Here is a 19192-nt window from a genome sequence, read left to right on the forward strand (position 1 = left end):
CTAATTCCATAATAATTACCAATTCGAGAAGCAAGCTTGTATTTCAAAGTTTATATATAAGCAGCCAGAATCAGTTCACCAATGCTCCACATGCTTCCAACAAAAAAAAGCAACACCACTCTTCATCATCTCGTGCGTGTAAAAAACTGACAAAATGGAAATGAATAATAGAAACGTATTTTTTAACAGTGTAAAACTTGAAACCTGGCGGCCTTCAACGGCCTATCAATTTTACTCAAGTCCGCGTATAAAACTGCTGTTATGCAAAGAAAAAGATAATGGAAGATAAAATCGTCAAGAGACGATCGATATAAAAAAAAGCAATAGAAGTGCTGACGGCAGATTTGCCGGCTTCGTGAATCGGTGCGTTGGTAAACCAAGAAATATGACATAGACGTGAAAAGGGTAAACAAAAACAAAAAAAAAAAAACTGAACAAGACTGGCTACAAACCGGACTGTGATGCAACTATATCAAATGGTAGGAAACAGACATGAGCTCAAACAAACAAAAAAATAAAACTTGATAATCGAGAACGATAACGACAAAAACGCGGGAAGCAGGAACCAAAACCAAACTCGACAACACCGTTAGATCAGTAACAAAAGGGAAAAACTTTCGGATCGTAAACAAAATAAAAGCCAAAACATGGCAGGGTTGATTTTTTTCTTTGATGAAGAGGACTAGTTTGATGATTTGAATGGTACAGGTGACGAGGATTGAGAGCCGTAGGATGCGTCCATGTATCCGTACTCATCGTCATGATGCAGGGTGATTGAGTTAAACTCCTGGAACGGATCGTAAAGCTCGTCGAGCGAGCCCTTGTTGCTTCCGCCGTTGTTGCTCGTGCTCGTGTTTGCGGTGTTCACCGCCGCGGTCGAGGACTTTGCACTGCCGCTGTGCGGACCTAGCGATGACGTGGCGTTGACATCCGCGTTTGACTTGTTTTTCATTGAAGAGTAGCCGTTGGTACGCAGACCACTTGCTGAAGATGCAGCGGACCCGTTCGGCGTCGTCCCGTTTTGCTTCTTGCCAATGTCCATGCTCTGGCTGTCCTTCAGCGCGCGGAAATTCACAGCCTCCACGCCCTCACCCGGTGTGGGGATCATCGGCGGCGTGCTGTTTCTCAACAGCGCCCATTGAGTGTTTTTGAAAAACGGATGCGCCTTGACATCCGATGCGCCGGCGCGCGATCCCAATCTCTGGTTCTCGTCTTTGCTCAGCAGCTTGCGGATCAGGGACTTGCACACATTGGAAATCGGCTGGGACTGGCCACCGGACGACGACGCTGATGGCTGGTAGGTAGGAAACTGCACGTCATGCTTGAGAATATTCGCAAACGTCGCGTTCCGGTTCTTGCCCTTGAACGGCGTCGTTCCGTACAGCATCTCGTACACCAAGATACCCAACGTCCACCAGTCAACCGCAGAGGTATGTCCGTTACCCTTTATAACTTCTGGAGCAATGTACTCTTCCGTCCCGACAAACGAGTTTGTCCGGAAATCGGCGATACAGGCCTTCGTGTCGATAGCAGGCATATTGTGCTGGCCATTTCCTCGGCCGGTGTGGCTTCCTACTATAGTCGGCGCTCCACCCGAATCCGACTGTTTCGAAAGATCAAAGTCCGAGAGCATGATATGCCCTGATTGATGGAGCAGAATATTCTCTGGCTTCAAGTCACGGTAGATGAAGCCCATCAGATGGAGATACTCAAGAGCAGCTGTGACCTCGGCCGCGTAGAAACGGGCGTCATCTTCAGCAATGCATTTCCCGGCGCGAGTTTGCAGGGCTGTGGAAAGAAAATGTCAGCATTCTATATTTCTCACAACGTCTACCAGAATCGCAAAATACCTCTAAAAAACTCGCCTCCCATGCAATATTCCATGCACAGATATAGATACTCATCCGACTGGAACGAATGGTACAAAGTGACAATGAACGGGTGATTTGCAGTAGCGAGAATCTCCTGCTCGGCAAGCGCGCGCTTGATCTTGTTGCGCTTGATCATCTCTCGTTTCGACAACACCTTCATGGCATACAGCCTTCCGCTTTTCTTCTCTCGAACCAAATACACTTTTCCTACATCACCCTTCCCCAGCAGTTTAATCTTGTCAAAGCTCTGGGGTCCAACCTCGACGCTGCCAACCTTAATTGAGTTGGAAGAGTATGTCCTGCGGAACGACGTGGGCATACTTGGCGGCACCATCTTGTCACCAAAGTAGTCTGTCCGTGCGGGCGACGACTGGTGCGGGTAGGGGGCGGTCAGAGGACCAGGAGTCTGGCTCGGAGACGAAAGATCGAATAAGCCAGCTGGTTTAGGAGCACCAGCTCCGTTACCAGCGGCCGCGGCGGCGGCAGCCGCAGCAGTGGCACTGATGGGAACAGGCTGTGATATGTTGCCGTCCGGGTCCTGGAGGCCCGATGACGACGGCGGCTCGTCCGACTCTTTCGGAGTGGCATCTTGCGGGAACGAGCTCTGCTGCTGCTCTTCGAGCTTCTGCAGGCCGTTGGGAGCAGAGGCGACCCGACGCAGCCGTTTCACAACTTGTCCGGGCAAGTACGACTTCTGCGGCCGCTGCATAGGGGAGGCGACGCCCGGGGCAGGAGGTGGCGACGCAACTGGCTGGGCTCCCAGGGCTACGGCAGGAGTCTGAGGAGGCGAAGGAGCAGCAGGAGGCGTCTGGTGGGCAGAGGACGGCAATGAATTCGGCGTCGAGGAGACAGCGCGAGGGTTCGGGTTGGATGGCGAACGCAAACGCGCGAAGCGATTCTTCGGCGGAGGAGGCAGCAGGTCTGGCTTTTCAGAGGTCTGCGTCGACGGCGGAGACGACGGCGGGGTTGCGGCAGAAGGCACGGCGGTGTCGTGCTGGCCCGCGTTGAGCGAGAACCGAAAAAGATTGCGGAGTCGCTGGGGAAAGTGCGACGCCGGCACGGCCGCAGCTGGAGGCGGGGTCGATTGGGCTTGTAGATACGCCATCGGCCTGCACCAGAAGCAGTGGAAGAAGATAAGAAAGAAAGAAAAAAGGAGAGGACGGAAGGAGAACAGTCTCCAGGCGGAGGACGAGCGAGCGAGTGGTCTGGAGGCGCAGGAAAAGGCGAGGCGATAAGCAGAACAACAGCAGCAAACAATGAAATCTGAGGAAGACCAGCGGTTTGCAGGATGCGCGGCAGCCTGGATTTGCAGCCCTCGTGGTTGGTCACGTGATTGTGCTTTTATTTTTATTTTTGAGTGAATTTGAACTTATATCCCTCGGGCCCTTGTTGTCATTGTCCGATGAGACTGTTTCGCCGTGTACGTGTATTGTAGTTGTAGTGAGAATAATCAGCTAGTATTTCTATGTGTACATATCCAGTGGTATGCCTGCTGATGCTGCTTTCTCTGCAATGCATCCCTGGTGTGGAGGCAGGGGCAACTCCCAACTGTATCAAAACTCCCAGGGTCTGTAAACGTAATTCTACTCTAAATGCAAGCAGTCCTCCTTCTCCTCCCCTTTCAGACCAGCACAGCCGCTGTCGCCTGTCTGAACCGAATCCCGAGATCCAAACAGAACTTCTCCGCAGTCTGCACATCCATCCGTTTCACTGTGCGCGGCTCGTCCACCGGCCCTACTGTCTCTAGTATCGTGTAGTGCATGTAATTCGGCAGCGTCACGTACCTCTGCGCAAGAGACATCGAGACCGCGGACCCGAACGAGTCGCCAAACGCGCAATTGTCCCAGACAATCGCAATATCCACTCCCGGCGCTGCTGTACCTGTACGTCGTGAGCCGGCCGTGGCACCTGTAGGTTCAAGCGGAGCGGTCTGCTGTCCAACGACACCAGGCAGCCGGTTGACTGCCTCGATCAGCTCGTCGAAGCGCTCATTGCTCATCGGCAGTTTGATGTCCGCAGTAATTCGTAGCTTTTTTAGTTTCGGCAAGCAATGGATCTTGCACCCCTCATACGTGGGGAGAATCCTTGCCGACAGCATACTGCAGCCAGTCATTTCGACCGATCTCAGTGTCATCCACAGCTTATCCGTAAAGCTGTTTTTCATCCCCTGACCCGCACACCGCGTGAGCTTGACGTTCTCCAGCGTATCGGTTCTGTCCGCGATAGCACACAACAAGTCAACGATTCCGCCCGACACGGCTGTCGCATCTACAGATTTTATCCGCGGGAGTGCAGCAGCCAGAAGCTGCACCGCAGACTGCCCCAATGTAGGCGACGTCAGTTGCAGGTACTCCACGCTAGACAGCCTGATCCGCAAGTCATTTTTGTTGACCGCCAGCCGCGACATATCAACGTGCCCGATCTGCAGCACTTTAAGATTTTGAAACCCTTGAGCAAACTTGGTGAACGGCATCGTATAGTTTGCAAAGATGAAGTTCAGGTTGACGACGTTGCACGTGTACCCACCCAGCAGCTCGCGATTCAAGCAAGGAATCACCAGATCATGTCCTTCACGACCGCTGGACATCATCACCGAGATCGTCTTGAGATTAGGAGACTCTTGCACGATCCTGCTCAGCAGAAGCGAGATCTCTCGAGCCTCGTTTTCGGACGCCGAACTGAACTTCAGTTTTAGCACTTTGATCAGCGGTCCAATGTGAGGGCAAGCTGCTATAAGAGAGGCCAGTTCCTTCAAAAGCTCGACATTGTCTATCGCAATCGACTTGAACAGTATAGGTTGCAACTGACAAACTAATGTCAGCATCTGTCCTTGTCACTCTCTCGCTCCAAATCTAGACTTACCAGACTATTGAACGCACGATTGACACACGCAACCTTTGCCATTCCAGGCTTCCGATAATGATCAAAAACAAGCAGATAAAACATCTTGTGGAAAACAGTCTCGAGAACCTCAGTCGGCAGCTCAGTGATGTACGACGATCCATCGCGCGCCGGAATATAAGACCTGATCAGCCCCCACTTTTCGTCTGCCAGAAACTTTGGGAACTTTTCATTCGGGCCAATCTCTGACGAACGCAATTCCAGCTCGCGCTCGTAGTCTGCAAACAGACGACGGCGGATCCGCTTCAGGCGCTTGTTCCGATTAAGCAGAACCGCCGGCCGGTCGACCCAGTATATATCGATATCATAGTCGGTGGACTCGCCCGCATACTGATCCGGCTGTATGTCTGGATCATAGACTACGTTCCAGTAGTCTTCGCGCTCCAAGCTTGTAGGCTCATCAGTCAATTGACTTTGCGGCAGCGGTGACTCTTCAGGAGCAGCACCGTTCACCGCAGATTGAGTCTCATTGGATTGCAAAACTCCCGTAATAGAGAGGCTCTCCATGATAGCACTAAATACCCAGAGATAGCTGACCGGGCTATTGTTTCCATGCCACGACTATAACTCCGAGCGAAGATATCGTTGCTTTATATTGTCGAGATTAAGATTCAATCCACGCGATCAGAAAGATCTCTGCGTTCACTGAACACACGAGGCAACCGATTGAGCTAAACTACAATCTGCACATGCCTGAAATACCTTTACCCCAGATCTCGTCAATTATCAAAGAAGCGCAGGTTTCAAAACGCCCGTTGCTGCCAGGAACACGTTGCGATAGCAGACTTCCCCCCGATAAGCAGCGCTGAGCCCTGGCCGCACTCGGACCCAGTCGGTAAATTTGGGTGTGCGCACAGGCAACGAGGGTTTTGTATCTGTACGATATTAGCGAAGAAGTCGATGCATCGGCAGCAGCGATGACGATATAAGTTTGAGATTTGGAGAAGAAGGATAGGATCTGCTTTACTGTTTGTGCTTCTAGACGACAGCCAGAATCTAGCAGGGACAAGACAGTTAAGAGCAGCTGTTTTTCGAAGCCAGCACAGTTTAGTTCAGAGTATCGCGCAGAGTCCTCTCCGCTCACCTCATCGCGCTGCAGCACATCAACTGCCGCTCAGAATCCACAACCACAGTCTACTACATATTAACAACTAATTCCTACAATGGCCGCAACTGCTCGACGGAAGCTCCTTCTGATGGTATTGCTTTATCCTTTCGCCTTCATCGCATGTGCTTCTGGACGTTTATCTGACTGCTGCTTTAGGGACGGAGTGGATCAGGAAAGTCTTCAATGCGAAGCATCATCTTCAGGTATGTTGCGAATTTAACAAGTCTTTCCTCATTCTTGCAACTCTGACTTTGTAATCAGCAACTACTCTGCATTCGACACTCGCCGATTAGGAGCCACCATCGATGTCGAGCATCAGAACCTGCGATTTCTCGGAAATCTAACGCTAAACCTGTGGGATTGTGGAGGGTATGAAAGCAATCGACTTTTGCTATCGTCTATAATATCTCGGTCTAACAAAAGTGTGTGATAGACAAGATGCATATATGGACAACTACTTTTCCTCGCAGCGAGATAATATCTTCCAAATGGTGGAGGCGCTAATCTTTGTCTTTGACGTTGAATCCAAAGAACTCCGAAAAGACATTGAGACCTTTGTACTCTGCCTTCGAAACCTTTACGAGTTCTCCCCGGGCGCCAGGATCTTTGCTCTCGTGCACAAGATGGATCTTGTTGTGGTCGAGAAGCGACAGGACGTGTACAAAGCACTCATGCACAGTCTCGAGGATACCTCGGCCATGTTCTCGTTCAAAGTCCAGGGGTTCGCGACCACGATCTGGGACGAGTCGCTGTACAAAGCGTGGTCGAACATCGTATGCTCTCTGATTCCCAACGTCGGGATATTCCAAAAACATCTACAGTCGTTCGCCGACATCTCTGAAGTCGACGAGGTTATCTTGTTTGAGAAGACGTCGTTCCTGGTAATCTCCCATGTCACTGGAAACCGATCACCCGGCTTCAAATCCGACTCGACCCGATTCGAGAAAATCAGCAACATCATCAAACAATTCAAGCAAAGCTGCAACAAGCTGCGCTCGCAGTTCCAGTCGCTCTCCCTCAGAGGAAGTGATTGCTCCGCTTACATTGACTCCATGACCGCCAGCACAATGATAATGGTCGTCATGGCCAACCGAGCTGTGCCGGACGATGGTACTAATGGAGATGACGCGGTAGATGGCAGCAGCGCTGTGAACTTGTTGGCAGACCAGGATCCGTTCTCGGGCGAGGCGGAGAATAATATCATTCTTGCGAATATCAAGATTGCGAGGAAAATGTTTGAGAAGATCGAGAACCTGAGCTTGGAGTAGCGATGACTCTTCTTGACTGTTTTTTCAGATTTATATAAAGATATAATTTTGATGGTTTGATGTTGTAACTTAGTCGGGGGTTTGTGACACTTTATGGAGTTCCAATTTGCATTGCATTCCAGTTTCTGAATTTCTAATTTCCAAAATAAACCTCGTATAGCAATCAATCATGGTTACGACTACTCGTATTATACAACTCCAGCGCAGACATAAACGGTTTATATATACATGTTTCCATCTTCAATCCCGCCTCTGATCTAAGCAGTCGCATCTGGCGCACTCGCACTCTCACTCGCACCCGCACTCTCAGGAGCAGAAGCCTGCTCAGCACTCTTTGCCTCGCGCTTCGCTTTCCGCGCTTCATACTGCTTCGTCTTCTCGATCCATCCAAAGTACTCCTTACGCGACAGTCTCTGCTTTTCGTGCTCGGCCAGCTCAGGATCGGTGATTGGCGTGCGTCCGAACCTGCGCAGTCGTGGTTGCCAGTGCGGAGAGGGCAGCATCAAGTGAGGGGCGAGGGCGACGCCGGCGAAGCGCCGCGAAGGGTGGAAGGGGTCACGGTAGTAGCGGACGAAGCCGGGTTCTTTGGCGATGATGGTGTGGTCTCTACCGATAATTGTCTGGAGAGGAAAGGCATGTTAGTTGCACCCCACAGAGATATATCAATTAGTGCGGTACTCACGTTTTCGCCGGGAAACCATTTCGTGCCACGCTGTCTGTATATGATCTGACCAACACGGACATAGGAACCTACAAGTCAAATAAAATCCTGTCAGCCGTCTCCAAATCTCACGTAGCGCCCGGAGAGAAAAACAACAGCTCGTCCCACATACCTTCAGCAGCCTTCAAACCCAATCGCTTTCCCTTCGAGTTATAATCATTCGTCCTCGACGAAGCAGCCTTCTTCGTCGCGTAACGGACAAACTGCAGCTGCAGACCCGAGGAGGCGGTCTGCTGCTGCAGCTGCTGCCGGGGCCGGAACAGAGAAGACCCTCCGATTGCTATCGACGAAGCGGTTTTCTGCGTTAGGGAAACAGCACCGCTGCCTATCCGCCCAGCAAAACTTCGCAATAGTGACATCTCGCTCTTTCTCGCTGTGGTTTAGTTCCTTTCGCTGTCTCGAAAAAGTATTCGATTCCACTCGAGTCTGTCGAAAACTGTGGTCTGGGAGGAAAAACTCGCGGCATAACCGTCGCATCGAAGTTGCTCTCGCTTCTCTCTTTCCTGGCTGTGGTCATCAACGCGGGTCTCGTGGCTGCGGCTCAAGATTTCAGTGCTGGACCCGGGCAGCGGGCGCAGGCAAAACAGCCAAAAGGCACATCTGTCGCTGTTCACATCATTGTTGCGACCACTCCGGGCACGAGAGCTGAAAGAAGAGAGAAGAAGCACCACAGAGCACCGTAGACCAGGTGAGATGGAAGACTTGCTAGATCTTTCTTTTACCGAGAGCCCGGCTGCCCAACAGCAGCAGCAGCAGCAGCGGAAACCGCCAATTGCTGTGCCGGCGTCGACTGCACCGATATCTCTTGCGCCCACCCGACCAACCTCGGCGGCCTCTGTCTCCGCCGCTACTTACTCCGCTCTCCGACCAAGCAGCGCGGATGGTGCGCAGAAGAGCAAGAGTAAACCCGCTGCGGGATCTGATTCGTTTGCGTCCTTGGTCTCGTTCTCGTCGTCGAAGCGTCGCGATGCGGCAAATCGACCGCTCAACGAACGCGTGAAGGCGCCGCAGTTGGCAGCTTTTGGGACGTCGTCGGCGTCGTCGAGTACGACTACGACGGCTGCGGGTGATACGGATTGGGCTAGTGGACTGAGTTTTGATTTACTGGAAAGCGCGGGTGCAGGCAATGGCCAGGCAAGCAATACGACACGTAAGTGCCAACTACGACGTCTATATCGAGCATGGTAGCGTACAATGCTCTAACATTTCACATCAACGTCTAGGTCCGTCAGCTACAAGCACTTCAGCTGCACCTTTATTAGACGACGAAGACGACATCCTGGGCGCGCTCGCAAGACCGGTCGAAGCCTCGAAACCTGCGCCTCCCGCGCGTCGACAACCCTCAGCAGCTGCTGCTCCTCCCAGATCGACTCCATCGACACGGACCTCCTCTTCATCCTCCGACTCATTCCCTACCTCCTCGCATTCAGCACGCCCCACATCTGCATCGAGCGCGCGCCCGTCGCCACCACCTTCTCGATTCACAGATTCGCCCGCGCCAGCAGACGATCGCTCGTCTGCGAATTCCACGCCGCCCGCGGCTTCGGAAGCAAATGATTCTTACGTCGCCGAACTTGTAGACATGGGCTTTGCCGCGTCGGCTGCGCGCAAGGCGCTCGCTCAGACTGATACGGGGAATAACGTGCCTCAGGCAGTTGATATATTGATCCGCGAAGCGCACGAGAAGGCAAAGAGGCTTCACCAGCAACGACGGGCAGGTGGCGAGCCTGAGAGCGAAGACCCTCGGCCGCAGCGACAGTCTGCGAGACCTCCGCCGCGCCATCGACCTAGCCGATTCGACGACGTCGAGCATGACGATGTTCTCGCGCCACATCCGTCAGATCGAGCGAGGAGGACGCGGCCTGGCAGATTTGACGATGGAGAGCTTGACGACGTTCTCGCGCCACATCCGTCAGAACGAGTTAGGAGGACTCACACCAACGACGATGAAGACGACGAATGGGAGTCCATGCCTTCTGTATATAGCGACGGCACATTATCTTCGAACGGCAGCAGAAGATCGCGACCTTCGAGCGCGTCACAGAACTCGACACAGGATCTCGGCAAACTAGCCTCCGTCTTCTCCGCGCAACTGCGAAGCCGCGCCGAGGTTCTCTGGAAACAAGGCAAGGAGACGGTCGCGAAAGCAGTCGAGGAATACCAGCAGCACACAAACGGCACCGGCGCCGCGACGGGGGGTAGTTTCGCCGACGAGTCGAGTCCGCGATGGATGCAGCGGCAGCAGCAGCAGCAACGGTACAAGTTTGACGACGACGCGACCGAGATCTCGTTCGAGGAGCCGACGCCGGATAATCGGACGCGGCGCGGGGGACAGCTTGCGTCGACGTTGGAAGCGCAACTTCTTGAACAGCAAGGGCCGCCGCCGCCGCAGCCTCCGAGACCGAGACCGAGTGCTACACATAGCAGTTCGTCGGCTCGTTCACAAACGAGCAGGTTTGAGGATGATGCGCCTGCAATGCCTGCTAGACCACGACAGAATCAGTTTGAGGATATGGAGCAGTACGCTCCATCCAACCGGCGACGCGCTCGTCCTCCGCCTGCAACTACTCGCTCCTCCTCCTCCTCCACCTCAACAGCAGCCCCACCACCACCACAACGAAAGCAAGCACCCGCACCAGCGCCACCCAAACCCCGCCCTAAACCCCCGCCAGACCACAGATCCCAATCTCGTCGATCCAACTCGACGATCTAACACTTTCGCGAACCGAAGGAACCGAAGCCTTCAAGCGCGGCGACTTTACGCTCGCGAACGAGCTCTACACCAAAGCGCTCGAAGTGACTCCCGAGCAGCACCTGCTCCGCGCCGTTCTTCTTTCTAACCGCGCGGCGTCGCTGCTTAAGCTGGGAAACACCAAGCCCGCGCTGACGGACGCTGACGACGGACTTGCAATCATCGGGCCCGGGAAAGGAATCGATGAGGAATACGAGCCGGGCAAGAAACTGGTTGATATCTGGGCGAAGCTAGTCCAGCGCAAAGCGGAAGCGCTGGAGCAGCTCGAGAAGTTCAAGGAGGCGAAGGAGGCGTGGGAAGAACTTGTGCAGTCTGGCAAAGGCGGCGCGGTCGCGATGGACGGCAGGAGACGATGCGACGCGGTGATCAACCCGACTCCGAAAAGCAGCGCGCCTTCGTCAGGCAGCAGCACGCCCAAGCCTCAAGCACAGCGTCCACGACCGAAGCCGACGACGATCGAAGACAGCGCGGCGGCGCAGGCGGCGCTGAAGAAGATGAAGGAAGAGAACCGCAAGCTCGAGGCGGAGGACGCGGAGAAATTCGCGCTGCTGGATGGCGTCGAGGCCAAGATCGCGGCATGGAAACACGGCAAGGAGGAGAATCTGCGGGCGCTGCTGGGATCGCTGGACTCGATCCTGTGGAGCGAGGCCGGGTGGGTGAAGGTCAGTATGGCGGATCTGGTGCTGCCGAAGAAGGTGAAGATAAATTACATGAAGGCGGTTGCGAAGACGCATCCGGATAAAGTGCCTGCGAGCGCGACGACGGAGCGGAAGATGATTGCGCAGGCGGTGTTTGTTTCGTTGAATCATGCGTGGGATGAGTTTAAGAAACAAAACAACATACAGTAATTTTGCATGTCTTTGATATAGACGTGGAAGAGGTTAGGATTTTAAGAGGCGTTTATCTAAAGAGAGCTTTTCTATGAGAGAATAAAACTACAACAACTCATGCATTAATTCATAAAACTCAAGTCGAAAAAACAAAACCCACACCTACTGCCGCCCCGCCGCCGCCCTCCGCTTCTTCTCCCTCCTCTCCGCCGCCCTCGCAAGTTTCTCGATCCGCGCCAGCATCTCGCCAAGACATTCCATCTCATGCAACGACCCTTCGCCCAGCGGCAGCGTGCCGTCGGGGTCGATCTGCGAGCCGTAGTAGAGCGCGCGGTGGACGTCGTTTGCGAAATGCATGTACCGGTCCTCGTTCTCAAAGTGGACGGGGAGGGACATTATGCAAGTCTGTAGCTCGGAAAAGGGGATGTTTAGTTGGAGGAGGATGTTCTGTTGTTTGTTAGATACCAGTGTTGGAGAGACTTGCTATAATAATCAGGCGAACGTACCTTTACAATATTCCCGAGCTCAGAAACACCGAGCTCATCTACTTTGTCCATCTGTAGTCTGTAATACAGCTTATCGCTTTTAAACGCCGTATACGACCGCGCATCTACTCCATCGTCAGTTCTCTCTTCTTTCAAAAACGACTCATGGAACTACTTACCAGGCATATCCGCGGGCCCCATAACAGACGCCCGTCCTTTCAGCTTCGCAATCTCCCTTCCATACTCTGCAACCAACTTCTCCAACTCTCCAGTCTTCTCACTCAGCGGCGGCGCCGAACTATCCCCGTTCGTCGCGTTGTTCCCGGAAAACGAAGGCGGCGGAACCGCCGCTTTCACGGGTGATATCGACGGTGAGATCTTGTGGAATGTAACGTGCTCTTTATCAAACGGCGGCGTGGACGACACAGGTTGTAGCAAGGGACTTACGCGCGCCTGTAAATCAGCATTCTGCTTCTGCTTCAACAGATTTTCAACCAGCCCCTGCAGCCGTCCGATCTCAGACCTCGCGTCCTCCAGGTTCTGCTCGAGTGAGAGCGAATGACGCAGCGACGCACTCAGCGACTCGAGCAGGCGAAGTTCTTCCTCAGTACGAGCAGCTGCTGGCGAAGAACTCGGCCCTGGCTTCACCGGCTGAGGCTTCTGCACCTGCGCAGGCCGTTTCGGAATCGGATGAACAACCACCGTGTCCTCTACAGCGACAGGCGGCGGCACGGCAGCAGCAGCAGCAGCGCGATCCCGCTCAAACGGCTCGTAAATCCCAGTCCGCGACTGATCGAATGCGTACCCGAAACTGACCTCCTCCGCAACCGACTCCAAGTCGCTGTCCGCAACGCTTTCGAGCGTCACCCGGTCTTTCACGCCCGACGACTGCGCAAGCGGCAAATCCGCAGTTAAGTCTTTAGTCTCGGCATCGGCAGCGGCAGTCTGCGCCCGACTCCGACTCTCGATCTGCGCGAGCATGCGCTGGAACTGCATCTCCTGCTGACGCAGCAGGTCCTGCTGCTGCTTCTTAAACTCCCGCTGCTGCGTTTCCCACTGCCGCTCTTTCCGCTCAAACTCCTTTTCTTTCGTCTGCATCTCTGAAATTAAATTATCACGGTTCTCGCACTCGACTGTTAGCTGCCGTAACTGCTTTAGCAGGAACGTGGTATCGCCATTGGCCAGCGTTTGATGAGGCCGCGACGAAGGAGATTGGTTCTCCGCCGCGCCGGCGGACTTCGATCGCATGGGCGTGAAGTTCGCCGCGGGATCCGTGATGACTTCCGATGGTTTGCGTGCTTGTTCTTGACTTTTAGACTGGGTCTTTGATGTTCGATCTGGGTTTGCAGGATTGTTCAACCTGATTGTCTCGGTGTTGTAATCAGAGTCGCCGTATGATCGACTATCAAACGACGCCGGCGACGACGCAACTGAAGACCGACTGAATTCAGCTTCCTCGCGCGTCATAGCAGCCTCATTCACTTTTGAAGTTGGACCTTTAGCACCCGGCGATCCCGCGGTCTGCATCTCCGGCCGCACGGGAAGAGATGATTCCGCGGTAGATGTGAAGCCGGTGCTTGTAGTCAGGTCAGAGCCAGAATTTGGATCCTGCACCACGGTCGCGGCGGCGGGTTTGTTGGGAGCTGTCGGATGCGTCTGGTTGAATTCGTCGAGGAGCTCTGCTAGATGTTTGACGCGACTTGTTTCGTCGTTCTGAACCGCCGAGTCTGTTGCAAGCTGTTAGCCACCCAGCTCAAAAAAGAAGCATAAAAAAAAAGAAAATGATAATACACACCCTCTTCAGTCAACCGACTGAGTTCCCCATGATCAAAAAACGGCGACGCAAGTCTCTGCAACCGATCGTTTCCCCCCGCGACCGAATCCGTAGCCCACCGGTATTCAGTCGACATCGTCGAGTCCAGGATCGAGGGCACAACAAACATGTTGCTTGTTCTTGAGTCGTGCTGCAGGTCCTCCGTGCGCGAGAGTGTGGTCATCTGTTGAGGTGTGTGGTGTGTGTGGTGTGTGTGGTGTTGTTGTGTCGTTGTGTTGTTGTTGGATCGCGTTGGAGCTCAAGACAAAAGAATGTTCACGCTCTGAACCTCCAATTCCAATAATTCACAATCTGCAATAATATCCTTCAAGTAAAGCAATAGCCAGATTTCAGCCAACACAATCAAAACCTGCTCTCCAGCTTCTCAACTCAAGAATCTCTTAACACCTCTTATGTTTATCTTTTTGTTTACGCGTAACCTAAGCACTCACCTCTCCAACCAACACCATCAAGCGGGGTTTGTACTAAAATACTCTTGTAGTAAGGAAGGTTCATAACGGCACATGAACCTTTTTTTTTAAAAGACGCGTTAGTGGTTTAGCGGTAAAATTCGTCGTTGCCATCGACGAGCCCCCGGTTCGACTCCGGGCTGACGCAAAATTAACAGACGACTGTTAGATTTTTGTTTATTTTTTTGTCTGTTGTATTCTCTACAATTTTTTTTGGCTGCTGCTCTAAAGATGAAGAGAGATATAGATTATCAACCCTGAACGAAAGAGTGACGACAGCTGCATCTGTTTGTGCATCTCGAAAAGTGATTTCCGGATTCGGCAAGTCTTGGAGAGGGTGACCAAGTTACCAACCAGCTGATTGGATACCAAACTACTCCTCCATTTTTAATTTCTGCTTAATTTTATCTTTCTTTTTTATTATTTTACTTTTGTCAAACTTTTGTGGAACTTTGGTGACGCTAGAGAGAGCTGCATGAGATGAAGGGGATGAAATCAGGTCAATCTGACAACTACAAACTAGGAATTTATCAATGGACAATCAGAGATTTGGAGGATTAATGATTATGAAAAGCAATACATTACGCATATTATTAAATTAAATTAAAGAGACAAGAAAGAGGAAACAGCAAGATGGATATCTTGTAGTCAGCTAATACCAAGAGATCTATGTACGTCCAACAAGAAACTTACTACGATATATATCCGAACTTACTAGTTTGCAGCATCTTCCTTCTTCTCATACTCGGCGCCGCCGACGACATCGGTGGACGGCACAAGCTCGTCCATGTCCATGTCGTGGTCGCCAAGTTGGCTGACATCCCAGCCCTTGGAGTAGAGGTACTCGCGGAAACGGTCGTCTTCCTCAGAGATGCACTCTTGCGAGATCTTGGGCAGCAGGAAGATGGCGAGGAAAGCGGAAAACACGCAGAGCGAAGACGAGACCCAGAAGGGGGCCTGGTTGCCCTTTGTGGTGTCCTCGCCGCCGGCGTTCTTGATGATGACGGGGAAGACGTAGGTGCCGACGAAGGCACCGATCTTTCCGGCGGCGGCGGCGATGCCGTAGTATTGGCCGCGAACAGGGGTAGCACAGGTTTTGGAAGCGATCAGTCCAATGCAATCACCGGGGCCAAACTCACCAAGAGTCTGAAAGATACCGTAGATGACGACGAAGCCGGCGATGTGGCGCTGGAGGTGCTCGTAGAGACCGGCCATGATGAAGCCGACGATGGCTTGCAGGGCGACACCGATGGCGAGGGTGTAGCGAGGGCCGATGATGTCGGAAGAGAAGGCGCCGAGGAAGGAGCCGGGGAGGTAGAAGAGATTGAGGACGACGTTCCAGCCAAAGGTCTTGTAGAGGGAGCCGTCGGGGATGATGTGGTTGAGGATGGTGGAGGAGTAGAGGGAGAAGGAGTAGGCGGAGAAGTCGTAGATGAACCAGATGAGGGCGACGATCACCAGTCTGAACCAGTAGAAGCGGATGATGAGCAGGTAGGGGACGGACTTTGCGTTGCGCATGGTGTTTTTGCGGAACTGCTCGGGCTCCTTGAACTTGAGGCGGAGCCAGAAGAGAGACATGGGAGGGATGGCGCCGAGGCCGAGGGAGACACGCCAGACGGTGTTGAGGTGGTTCTCGGAGCAGATCCAGAGGAGGACGAGAGGGACAAAGGCGGAGACGACGAAGCCAAAGTCGATCATGAAGTTTGTGAAGAAGACAAACATGCGGTTACGCTGGCCGGACTTGATTTCGTTGGAAGCCTCAGCACAGGCGACGGAGCCGGCGGGGTACTCACCGCCGATACCGACACCGATGAAGAAGCGGTAGGCGGTGAGGGCGGCGAGCATGCCGCCGACGGAGCCACCGGCGCCCCAGGAGCCGGCGCAGAGGATGGAGAAGACGATGAGGATGCCGGTGGAGACGAGCATGCCGAGTTTGCGGGAGTAGTGGTCGGAGATGTAGCCGAAGGAGAGCTGGCCGAGGACGGTGCCGGCGAAGGCGATGGAGGAGACATTGCTGGTGGCGGGGGAGTCTGCGTATTGGGTGGGGTAGAGGATTTTGAGGATGGTGTTGACAGAGCCAATAGCCTGGGGGAGTCAGCACAGTAGAGTAGCGAAGGAGAGAAGCGAGCGAGAGTTTAAAGGCAGAGACATACGTTGTTGAGGTAGCCGTCAGAGAAGAGGCCGGCACCGGTGGCGAAGATGGGCCAGAATTTTCCGGAGGAGGAGGGCTTCTGGGACTCGCGGAGGTCGTCGTCCGAGACGCCGACGGAGGCGGCTTTGTTTGATTCGTATTCTTCGGCCATGGGGTAGGTGGGGGGGTGGGAGGTGGGAGGCGGGGAGGTGTGGAGAGAAGAAGAGCAGAGAGAGAAGAAGAGAGGAGGAGTGGAATATAAAGAAGTTCGCGGAGGAAGATTTTTCTCGTTGCGGGACCAGGACGACCAAGTGACAGTCGAGCATCGAACAGCGTGTCGGCCTCGATTGGCCCTCGACGCCCGCCCGCCCGCCGTTCGCCCGTCCCCTTTCGAGCTTTCTCTTATCTTCCTAATAAAAGCCTAACAACAGCAAACTCTTTGATATCCTTCTTCTCCTTCCAAACTATCTTTCGCCCTCCGCCGAAGCTGCTTCACGGGCTGCGGGCAAAAAGGCCGATCACGGGCAACTCTAAACCAGATTAAGGTTTCAAGGCACAATGCAGATGACCGGTGCCGTGCGGCGCACTTTACTAATTACCAAAAAGGAAGAGGTAACTTATAACTATTAAGAAGAAGGATAAGAGTTGATTGACGGAGTTGACTGAGGTGTAGAGGCCCTTGATACTCTGCTCTGATACTCACTTTTAATACTCTACTCTCGATATCTACTCTCATACTCTACTCTACTCATCTCTCCTCCCTCATCCCCAAACAAAGGACGCCACCGGAAAAATTCTGCGCCAGCCGCTGGGTGCCGTTTTAGTGGCGCCGCCGCCGTCCACCTCCTTGCTTTCATTGCTTCATTGCTTCATCGCGCCAAGCTGCCTTGTCTCTGTCTTCTCTTGCTTGTTCCCGACAAGATCTCAAGACCAACACTCAATATCTCTTTCTGAGCATGATAATTACTTCCATTCAGACCCTAAACTAAACTCTGATAACACTAACAGCAAACGCCTTCACTTTACATAAACCCTATAACAAACCCTACACCTCTCCCTCTCCCTCTCCCTCTCTTTCTCCCTCTCCCTCACGTCGCATGCACGCTTATCGCTCGCACGCTCTCCATCCCCTCCGCCCGGTCCTTCAACACCTCCAACTTCCCCGCCGGCCGCACCTTCTCCTTCACCCCAAACACACTCCGCACCGTAGACGCAATCTTCTTTCTCTTCTCTGGCGTGCTCATCGTCGTCGTCAGATTCGTAATATCGTTCAGCGGCTCGGCTTCTGCTGCCCCCTCCTCCTCGTGCTTGCGCTTCAAGTTCTCCTTCTTCACCACAACCTTCTTCGACGGCGTCACCGGCAACTCTGTCTGCTTCAAAAACAGTCCCGGCTGTCGTCTATGTAGATCCTCAACCCACTCATCGCAGTCACTGTCGATATGGTAATCAATCTGTCCCTTCCACGACCTCGCCGCCGGAAGCGTGCGATTCACATACACAACAACCCCTCCTCGCTCGTGCACCGCTTTCGCTGCACTCCGTACTAACTTCTTGATCCCAATCACCTTCAACGATGTTCCCGCAATTATAAGCATATCCGGACGCGCCTTCAAATCACTTTCAATACACCGACCAATATTCTCTCCGTCTGGGTGTTCTTCTCCATAAAGCACGATATTTGGCTATTCACCTCATTAGTATATTTCTGTAAACTCCAGTGAAAAACAAAACTCACTCGCAAAACTCCAACCCGTGGACATCTCTTTCCCAAACTAGTACGCTCCTCAGCTACACGTCGCGTCGCGTTAGCATTTCCTCACAAAATTCTTCCTCTCACTTCTACTCACCTTTCTCCGTGCAGTTCTGGCACTCTGGTATAAACCCCTCCTCCAACAAATCGCAGTCCTCCTCACTCCACTCAAACTCCTTGCAACACAACGTGCACTTGAGCATATGTATATTCCCGTGCAACTGCACAACCGTCGACTGCTTGCCTTCCACCCCGATCTGCAGATTCTCGCGACTCTCGAGTCCATCGATGTTTTGCGTATAACACCGCAGCAGCTTCTTCTTGTCGTGTAGCAGTTTGATGAACTTGTGTACCGACGTCGACCGCGCGCCAAGAATGCAGGACCGGAGACGCACCATGAACGTGCAAAATACAGATGTAGAGATCGGGTCTGAGAATAGAATAGAGTCAAACAGATCTTTTCCCTTCACGACCGCGTTGGGGTATTCTTTCTTTACTAAATTGTACAGTCCGTTCTCCGATCGAAAGTCCTATCAAAAGAAAAGTTAGCACGCGCGCCAAAAACGCGTAAAACAGCGACCTAAAAAAAAAGAACAAAAAACGAAAAGACAAATAAAGCAAAAAATCAGACATACAGGAATACCGGCATTACACGAAATACCTGCGCCAGTGACGAACAGTATCCGCCGTGCTTTCGACACTCTGGACGCGATCCCGCACACAAGTCGCTCGACTTCGCAGTCACTCTTTGCATCCGCCAGACGCACAGAGATTGTGGTTGGCTGCTGCGACAACTGCTGAAGTGGGCTAGCTGGGGCCATTCTCAGTCTTGTCTAATGAATAGAGGAGATATCTGTAAATACAGCGGTGTTGCTAGTGTATATGTTGTGTGTATGTTGTGTGTGTGTTTGGGTGTAGCTCGAGTCGTTCTGTTGTGCGGCCATTGGCTAAGATTGAATCTCAGCCGCGCACGAGCCAAGCACTAGTCCGGATCAAGTAACTCATAAACCATACGTAAACAGTCCAGATGTCCCAGATCCGCCCTGACAACGGCCATGAAGTGTTTATATAGAAGCGCTTTCCCGATGAAAC

At 52.8% G+C, this 19192-nt stretch overlaps 8 protein-coding genes and 1 non-coding gene across 9 annotated transcripts; 3 read left to right on the plus strand and 6 right to left on the minus strand.

Annotated features, from left to right (window-relative positions):
• Nucleotides 1–682: 682 nt before the first annotated feature.
• On the minus strand, nucleotides 683–2976 carry BZA70DRAFT_236000 (kinase-like domain-containing protein; the record flags this gene model as incomplete). Its single annotated transcript, XM_064910362.1, has 5 exons — nucleotides 683–827; nucleotides 1002–1788; nucleotides 1851–2281; nucleotides 2429–2565; nucleotides 2620–2976. The coding sequence occupies 5 exons, from the start codon at nucleotides 2974–2976 to the stop codon at nucleotides 683–685; spliced, it is 1857 nt and encodes a 618-aa protein (XP_064769921.1).
• Nucleotides 2977–3279: 303 nt separating this feature from the next.
• On the minus strand, nucleotides 3280–5712 carry BZA70DRAFT_275273 (uncharacterized protein). The gene is made up of 2 exons (XM_064912124.1): nucleotides 4734–5712; nucleotides 3280–4674 (listed from the first exon to the last, which is right to left on the minus strand). The coding sequence occupies exons 1-2, from the start codon at nucleotides 5277–5279 to the stop codon at nucleotides 3493–3495; spliced, it is 1728 nt and encodes a 575-aa protein (XP_064769922.1). The 5' UTR covers nucleotides 5280–5712; the 3' UTR covers nucleotides 3280–3492.
• BZA70DRAFT_117376 (Gtr1/RagA G protein conserved region-domain-containing protein) lies at nucleotides 5650–7399 on the plus strand. Its single transcript, XM_064909474.1, has 4 exons — nucleotides 5650–5971; nucleotides 6037–6083; nucleotides 6142–6249; nucleotides 6314–7399. The coding sequence occupies exons 1-4, from the start codon at nucleotides 5936–5938 to the stop codon at nucleotides 7146–7148; spliced, it is 1026 nt and encodes a 341-aa protein (XP_064769923.1). The 5' UTR covers nucleotides 5650–5935; the 3' UTR covers nucleotides 7149–7399.
• Nucleotides 7400–7405: 6 nt separating this feature from the next.
• BZA70DRAFT_294262 (ribosomal L27 protein-domain-containing protein) lies at nucleotides 7406–8228 on the minus strand (the record flags this gene model as incomplete). The annotated part of the gene is made up of 3 exons (XM_064914436.1): nucleotides 7406–7768; nucleotides 7831–7898; nucleotides 7982–8228. The coding sequence occupies 3 exons, from the start codon at nucleotides 8226–8228 to the stop codon at nucleotides 7406–7408; spliced, it is 678 nt and encodes a 225-aa protein (XP_064769924.1).
• A 106-nt stretch (nucleotides 8229–8334) lies between these two features.
• On the plus strand, nucleotides 8335–11572 carry BZA70DRAFT_275277 (uncharacterized protein). Its single transcript, XM_064912125.1, has 3 exons — nucleotides 8335–9019; nucleotides 9093–10559; nucleotides 10601–11572. The coding sequence occupies exons 1-3, from the start codon at nucleotides 8563–8565 to the stop codon at nucleotides 11467–11469; spliced, it is 2793 nt and encodes a 930-aa protein (XP_064769925.1). The 5' UTR covers nucleotides 8335–8562; the 3' UTR covers nucleotides 11470–11572.
• On the minus strand, nucleotides 11552–14154 carry BZA70DRAFT_275279 (uncharacterized protein). The gene is made up of 4 exons (XM_064912126.1): nucleotides 13732–14154; nucleotides 12116–13663; nucleotides 11958–12061; nucleotides 11552–11898 (listed from the first exon to the last, which is right to left on the minus strand). Exons 1-4 carry the CDS (start codon nucleotides 13931–13933, stop codon nucleotides 11614–11616), a joined length of 2139 nt encoding a protein of 712 aa, XP_064769926.1. The 5' UTR covers nucleotides 13934–14154; the 3' UTR covers nucleotides 11552–11613.
• Nucleotides 14155–14296: 142 nt separating this feature from the next.
• On the plus strand, nucleotides 14297–14367 carry BZA70DRAFT_t28. The gene has a single exon. It is a non-coding gene; the product is annotated as a tRNA-Gly (tRNA).
• A 405-nt stretch (nucleotides 14368–14772) lies between these two features.
• Nucleotides 14773–16569, minus strand: BZA70DRAFT_275281 (glycerophosphoinositol permease). The gene is made up of 2 exons (XM_064912127.1): nucleotides 16373–16569; nucleotides 14773–16304 (listed from the first exon to the last, which is right to left on the minus strand). The coding sequence occupies exons 1-2, from the start codon at nucleotides 16520–16522 to the stop codon at nucleotides 14934–14936; spliced, it is 1521 nt and encodes a 506-aa protein (XP_064769927.1). The 5' UTR covers nucleotides 16523–16569; the 3' UTR covers nucleotides 14773–14933.
• A 771-nt stretch (nucleotides 16570–17340) lies between these two features.
• BZA70DRAFT_275284 (DHS-like NAD/FAD-binding domain-containing protein) lies at nucleotides 17341–19175 on the minus strand. Its single transcript, XM_064912128.1, has 4 exons — nucleotides 18736–19175; nucleotides 18198–18630; nucleotides 18086–18138; nucleotides 17341–18032 (listed from the first exon to the last, which is right to left on the minus strand). The coding sequence occupies exons 1-4, from the start codon at nucleotides 18919–18921 to the stop codon at nucleotides 17439–17441; spliced, it is 1266 nt and encodes a 421-aa protein (XP_064769928.1). The 5' UTR covers nucleotides 18922–19175; the 3' UTR covers nucleotides 17341–17438.
• Nucleotides 19176–19192: the final 17 nt, after the last annotated feature.

This window comes from Myxozyma melibiosi, assembly GCF_037950935.1.
Source record: "Myxozyma melibiosi strain Phaff 52-87 chromosome Unknown BZA70scaffold_2, whole genome shotgun sequence".
Lineage (NCBI taxonomy): Eukaryota > Fungi > Ascomycota > Lipomycetes > Lipomycetales > Lipomycetaceae > Myxozyma > Myxozyma melibiosi.